The sequence below is a fragment of the Hippoglossus stenolepis genome, chromosome 11 (genome assembly GCF_022539355.2).
Source record: "Hippoglossus stenolepis isolate QCI-W04-F060 chromosome 11, HSTE1.2, whole genome shotgun sequence".
NCBI lineage: Eukaryota > Metazoa > Chordata > Actinopteri > Pleuronectiformes > Pleuronectidae > Hippoglossus > Hippoglossus stenolepis.
This window is the reverse complement of record NC_061493.1, coordinates 3,197,420-3,205,017: the sequence shown is the minus strand read 5'-3', so window position 1 is coordinate 3,205,017 and position 7,598 is coordinate 3,197,420. Positions and strand designations below refer to the sequence as shown.

Here is a 7,598-nt window from a genome sequence, read left to right as displayed (position 1 = left end):
AATATAATCTGTTTTTAAAATCTCTGCCTGCCAGGACAGTCCAGAACAAATCTTTGTGTGATCTTTGTGTTGGATCCATCAGTTCTTCTCTCAGCCTGGATCTGAATCAAACTACACCATCAGGTGGAAGGAGCTAGAATTTTCTGTGTTGGAGCCATTTGTGAAATATATGTTAAATAGTTATACATTTATTTTTCAACATCCGTGATTTATTATTCATTATGCAGTTTCACATTAATTTTTTAATTTTCTTCTGGTATTTACAGATATTTTTATTAAAATGTGTGTATAGCAAAACATTCACAACATAAACACACATTAAACAAAATTGTTGTACAAAACAGTTCTATATATATATATATATATCCAAAATGAAGCTCATTTCTCACCTTCACATCTGAATGTGTTGTTTCACAGTTTAGACCTTTCACCTGCGTAAGGTTTTTTGATTTGTTGTGCATCCCTTTAATTTAAAAATCAGTCTGAATATTCAGTCTGACATTAGAATTAGAAATATTAGAATATCCTTGATGAATAAAAGAAATAAAATAAACCACAACTAAAACAGACTGTTTATAAAACTTGGTCTTTAATAAATTTGAAACATTTGGCCCAGAATACATTTAACCAGCTCAGTAAAGTGAATGGTTATGATTTAGATCAACTTTTAGGTTTCTATTGTATTATGTTAGTGGGTGTGTGTCTCTCTCTTAAACTCTGGAGTGAATCAAACAAACACAAAGTAAAGTTCAGTTCTGTTCAGGTTCTAATAACTTTTGATGAGTGTTGGTGTTGATGGCGAAAAAGTAAAGTGAGCTCAGGTCAGTGAGTGTGGAGGACGACACTCAGACTCTGACACGATACAAACCAACCGCTGCTTCTGTTCTGATCCTGAAACAGCAGCGCTAATAATTTATAATTAGTCCGAAACCCTGTATTCACACTTGTGTTGCTTCCAGTCGACATTTACCACTCAGAGCAACAAATGGTTTCTCTCTTGTATGAATCCTCATATGTACATTCAGCTGGTGCTTAAGTCTAAATCTTTCAGCACATTGAGTGCAACTAAAGGGTTTCTCTCCTGTATGAATCCTCATATGTACATTCAGCTGGTTCTTTTGTATAAATCTTTTACCACACTCAGAGCAACCCAATGGTTTCTCTCCAGTATGAACTGCCATGTGTGAAATTACCTCAGATTTTTGTTGAAATGCTTTACCACACTCAGAGCAACCAAATGGTTTGTTTCCTGTATGAATAATCATATGTACATTCAGCTGGTTCTTATATCTAAATGTTTTACCACATTCAGAACAATTATATGGTTTCTCTCCTGTATGAATTCTCATATGTAACTTTAAATAATGTTTGTGGTTACATCTATAACCACACTCAGAGCAACTAAGTGATTTCTCTAATGTATGAGTCTTCATATGTACAGTTAGCTGGTCCTTTCGTCTAAATCTATAACCACACTCAGAGCAACTAAATGGTCTCTCTTCTTTATGTATTGTCATATGTACAGTTAGCTTGTCCTTTACTCTAAATCTTTTACCACACTCAGAGCAACTAAATGGTTTCTCTCCTGTATGAATTTTCATATGTACAGTTAGCTTGGCCTTTAGTCTAAATCTTTTGCCACACTCAGAGCAACCAAATGGTTTCTCTCCCGTATGAATCGTCATATGTACATTCAGCATTTGTTTTCGGCTAAATGTTTTACCACATTCAGAACAACTAAATGGTTTCTTATCAGTTTTACATCTCATATCACTTAAAGGCTGTTTGTTGTTTCTTATATTCAAACCAGACTGAGGCTCCCTGGTCTCCATCCAATCATCTTCACTGTCTTCAGTCTCAGAAGAGTCTTCGGTCTTGTCCTCAGAACCTGGTTGTAAATATCCATCAGGACCTGAGTTCCTGGCTGGTTCTGGTTTTCCACCGTCCGCTCTGTTCTCCTCATTCTGACTCTGATGAAGCTGTGACGACTGAGGTTTCTCTTCGTTTTCTTCACTCTTCACAGCAAAAGGAGTCAATGTGAACTTGATATCAGCCTCCTCCAGTTGTTGAAGCTGCTCTCCCTCCTGATTGGTCCAAGGTTCCTCCTGTTCCTCTTTAATGTGGGGGCTCTGGGTCCTCCTGGTCCGCAAGAGGGCTCCACTGCTGCTGCTCAGGGGGAACCTCTTCTTTACTCACCACCAGTTGCAGGAAGTCTGCATGGAGAGTAGAGAGGTATGGTGTTTTTTGGTCTCAAATAGTGTCACAATACAAAACAATGTGTTGATACCGATACTTTATTGATACTTTTCCAAAAAAAGAGAGTGGCTCTATCTGAGCCACTGGCACCAGACTTCTGTAGTTTGATAGTATGATATGTAGTTTGTGAGGCTACAGTTGTGTGCAGGTTAATCCTGAGTTGAAAATGACAATGTCATGTTCAATCAATTTTTGTTTATCTGAGTGTTTTCTTGTTTGCATTCATGTTTTTTTGACAATGGATCGGTTTCACGCAGACAATTAGGTCAATGTTCAGTCAGTGGACAATCCATGAATTACAGTTTATTTTCTCACGTAACTAAATAGAAAATATTTCATGTCTGCTACAACTTGTACTTCTAATAAATATAGTCTTTTCTATGTCACTGCCTTTTATTAAGTCACATCTGAGGCCTTGCATTCATTCATTGTCTCTGTAACTTTCGTTCTCCTATCTTATTTCATTCTACTTTTTATTTTCTATTCTCTGAACTGTATTAAGGATTTTTAATTTGACCCGACTGTTTATATTTTTGTCTCTTACACTTTGTCTTAATGGTTTTAAAGATTTAGGTCAAATTCAGATCAACTTCTTGAAGCTGTTAGTGACGAGTTGCTCTGCTCACATTAAATATATTTTAGAGCCACAACTCACAAATGTTTCTTGTGTCTTTCGATGAAAAGCAAGCTCCACTAGCTTAGTTACCAAAGAGCAGCTTAGCTCCACAAGCTTAGCTACCAAAGAGCAGCTTCGCTCCACTAGCTTAGCTACCAAAGAGCAGCTTAGCTCCACTAGCTCAGCTAGCTTTCCGGCTCCAGGGAGCAGGGACTGACCTACTCTGTGCAGCCTTATTTCGGGCTTCATCACGGCATCGAGCAGCCTCCTCTGGCGGCAGATCTCCCGCTCTGACCGCTCCAGTCTGTCTTCGTACTCCGCCACGGTTTCCTCAAACACAGCGGCGATCTCCTTCGCCGCCGCCGTTAGCCGCTCGGTGAGCAGCGCTCTCAGCGCCGGGACTTGAGCCGTTTCTTCCCCTTTCTCCACCTGCAGCAGAAAGTCTTCAGCGGCAGCGCTGATCCGCTCATGTACCGACACCCGCAGCAGCTGCACGGCGCACATTGTCCTCCTTTCTGCGCACTTTGAGTCTCGAACAAGCGGCATCAACCCGGGCTGAGCGATGAGGCCAATGCGGAAGTGCAAAAGCTGTGGCCTAGTGGTGGGCGGATCGATCCAAATATCGATACCACCGTTGGTATTGATATTGATCAATACCAGTGTAATGAGATCGATACTGTAGTTTCAGTTTCTCTCCTGTATGCACTGCTGCGGCTGTCTGTGTAAGTGCCGCTGCTCTCAAGTGCCGCTCCAGTCACAGCACGGAGCAGGCCCACTTTCTCCTCCTCCTCCTCCCCCGGCCAGCAGCACAGAGACGGAGCAGAAGAATGGCAGAGAGGAAGAGGAGCCCCGTGTGGCTATATTTTCAGATTCAGGCTGAAAATGAAATGACAGCAAGATGCGTCATTTGCAAAAAGGCAGTCAAATACAGTGGTAACACCACTAATTTATACAAGCATATGAAAAACCATCCTAGAGAAAATAAAGAGCTACAGAAACGGAGAGAGGAAGTGAGAAATCCCCCACCCCCTGGCCCCGACAGACCCACACCCCCGACCGAGAGGCAGAGGTCATTGGCAGAGGCCTTTCAGTCTGGCAGAGAATATCCAGGTAGATATTAGTGGTGAAAGTAATATTTTTAGACATCTTCGGCATTAGTTAATATTAATTTTCAAAGTGTAAGTGGTCATTTGTTACTTTAGCCAACTCAAAAAGTATAAATTATGCTCAGACCTTCGATATAATACATTTATCCCATTGATACGTGTTATTTAAATGAATACATTTACTGGAATTGAAACAAATATACTGAATATAATATGGCTCAGATTTGATTGAATATAATTACCCTTTTGTGTTAACTGTGAAAGGGATACTGTATGATTACTATATTTAAAGTACAAGTAGATGTGCAACAGACTTAATTATTTTATCATTTCACTTAGCCGATTCCCCGAGAGCAGTGGAGATTACGAGGAGCCTGGCAGAAATGATTGTGAAGGACCTGCAACCTCTTTCCGTGGTGGAAGATGACGGCTTTAGGAATTTTGTGAGGACACTTGACCCACGGTACAAAATTCCAAGTAGAAAGTCTTTGATGGAGGGGAAACTGTGGTATATTTAGCTAACGTAAATCATTTTGACATGTGTATAAAACATAATGACAGGTTTAAAGCTAGGGGCCCCTCGTTTCTGGACTTTCAGATTTCCTGATTATTATTCCAGATGTTACTCGTTAGTTCTCTCCCTCTGAAAATGCTCTTTGACCTGTTAGATGGAGGGGTTTCCATCTTAATGTACGAAGCATGTTTTGAATTAGAGACCCCTATGTATGATGTCATTTTATCTCAAGTTTTGGGCGTAAACAATTTCCCTATATGAATGCTTGTCCGACACCGGGGAGGCAGACTTCTGATTTGGCCGAGAACGTCTCCGGGTATACCTAGGTACCTGTCCTGACCTGTAACTTCTGTGTAATAAACCTTATTATACAAGCAAGAATGGTGTCGGCGGAGATTCCTTCATCATCATCTTCAACATCACTGCTGCTTAAATATACAACAAAACTACCAGCTCTTTATGAAGACTGCTGCTTTAAGGTCAGAAAGGCATTGAGTGGTGTGGACAATGTTGTGCTTAAAACTGACATGTGGACATCAAGAGCCACAGAGGCATACTTAACAGTCTCATGCCACATCATAGATGAAAACTGGCAAATGCTGGCATTCGTGCTAGAAACGTGCTCTGTTCCTGGACAACACACACAATATTTGTTCAGAATTAACCAGAATCGTGGAAGAATGGGGCATAACGGACAAGATTCTGGCTGTAATAACCAATAATGGCGCCAACATGGTTGCTGCTGTGCACAAAGGTGGTTGGGCACACTACCCATGTTTTGCGACACTTTGAATTTGGTGGTGAAAGACTCTTTCAAGGCTCACCCTGACTTGCTTGAGATTCAGCAGAAAAGCAGTGCTATTGTTGCTTTCTTTCACCATAGCACTAAAGCTGCAGACAAGCTCAAAGAAATTCAGAAGCAGCAGAAGTTCCCTGAACAAAAGCTAATTCAAGCAGTTGAGACAAGGTGGAACTCTGTATTCTATATGTGGAAGAGATTGTTTGAGCAAAAGGAGGCAGTTACCACAGTCCTCTGTCTCCTTGGAAAGAGCTCACTTTGCTTAAGTGAAGAAGAATGGTCTGTCATCAGTCACTCCATCGATGCACTGAGACCATTTGAGGAAGCAACCAGGGAGATATCAACTGAAAAAAATGTTTCAGTTTCCAAGGTGATTCCCTTGGTGTCACTGCTACTCAGAACAATTACAACTTCTGAGCGCCTAGGTAGCAAGCTAGCTGCTGAGCTGTCAGCGCAATGTCACCGTCATTTCAGGGCTATTGAAACGTTTTATGGTCTTGCTGTCAGCACCTACCTGGACATTAGATTTAAAAACCTGGGATTCTGTGACTCTGCAAATGTTGAGCCTGTAAAAGCTCGACTTGTCACCGAAATGCAGTCAGTGAGTCAGACCTCAGCACCTTCATCATGTGCATCAAGCTCAAGCTCTGCCACCAGCTCTGCCCCAGCTCCTGCAACTACGTCAAGCTCTTCTGCAGGGGTTGCTGCATCCCCACCTGCAGCAAAAGGTGGGATATGGACCGAATTTGACTTTCAAGTCCTTGCATCTCAGCAGCATCGGACAACTGGCACTGATGCCCTAAATGAAATGCGCAGGTACTCAGAGAGAGGCCAATTCCTCGGGATCAGGATCCACTACTTTGGTGGAAAAACAATGCACCAACATTCCCCTCTCTGAGCAAACTTGCCAAAAAACACCTGGGGGTGGTTGCAACATCAGTGCCAGCCGAGAGGATTTTTTCAAAGGCAGGACAGTTAGTAAGTCATAGGCGAAGTGTATTAAAGGGGACATAGCATGCCCATTTTACCACAAGTTGATATGGTTCCTTGGGGTCTTAATGAAATGTCTGTAACATACTTTGGTCAAAATACCACAAGGATCATTTAAAACAGCACCCTTTTTACCCTGTATAAAACAGCCCTCCACAGAGCGACCTGTTTTGAGTGCCTGTTCCTTTAAATGCTAATGAGCCAGCTCCCCCTCCCCTCTCCCCCATGATTTTAAACGATATAAATTACATATTTTATATGATATAAATTATCAAATATGCATCCCATACTTTGTATTCCCCTTCTGTTGTCCTGGAGTTTTAATTTTCCCAATCACATAATTAAATGTCCCCCTCTGCCCATCCACTACAAGCACACAAGCAGACAGACAGAGAGAGAAAGAGCAGGCTATGAAGGGGGGGGCTATGAAGACCATCATCTACCCCCGAACCCCGACATTCAACGGGTACAACAAGCGGAGAAAGCAGAATTGCGGGCTGACCTTATATATACAGTCTATGGGGCTGACCAGCGCGGAGAAATGCACGTCCCGTGTGAACAGCCAGGCGGCTGCGCGCTTGAGAAGAGGTGGGGGGTGGGCCAAGACCATGTAGGGAGACTTCCAGTACCTTGTTACGACACAAAACCCAGGAAGCTCAATCGAGTCACTCAAGCAAGACGTTTCTGACCAGAGTTTTTGGGTTGGTAGACATGCCAGATACCCACATTAACGTGTAGAAGCACTAACAAAGTGGAATTTGCATGCTATGTCCCCTTTAAAACCGAAAAATGTGAACATGATACTGTTCCTGAACAAAAACCTCTAACCAAAACCTCTGTTCTGCTCAGGGGGCCAGGGCCCACAGGGGGGCCTCTGGGAATATTTCTTTGAACTCAAGGCTTTATTTATTGTATTTTCAATGATAGTTTTGTATTTTTTATTATTTTTTCAAAGCCAAAACAGAAGTGCACTGGAGGGGAGAGATTTTTTGTATTTCCTTAACATTCTACTTGAAAAAAAAAGAATTTGTTTTAAATGTTTTATAATATTTGTTGTGGAGTGCACTTTGTTTATTTAAGAAAAAATCCCGAAATTTTTTTGTAACTGTTCTGTTGTTACTGTAGTCTCTAAACAAAAACTTTTATGATAATAAAGTATTTTCTATTTCCGAATAATCCTTGCCTAAATTCTGTCCTGGATTTAAAAAAATTAACAATCCAAAGGAAAAATCACAAAAACAATTAAAGGTCATGAAAATTCATTCAGATTTAGCAATTTGATGATGCATCCACCTTAATTATTAAAAAATATCGGTA

The 7,598-nt window shown here is 41.3% G+C and overlaps 1 protein-coding gene across 1 annotated transcript; it reads right to left on the bottom strand.

Moving 5' to 3' along the window:
- Positions 1-570: 570 nt before the first annotated feature.
- Positions 571-2,121, bottom strand: LOC124854469 (gastrula zinc finger protein XlCGF8.2DB-like). The gene has a single exon (XM_047342076.1). It carries the CDS (start codon positions 1,830-1,832, stop codon positions 939-941), a length of 894 nt encoding a protein of 297 aa, XP_047198032.1. The 5' UTR covers positions 1,833-2,121; the 3' UTR covers positions 571-938.
- Between the last annotated feature and the right edge of the window lie 5,477 nt (positions 2,122-7,598).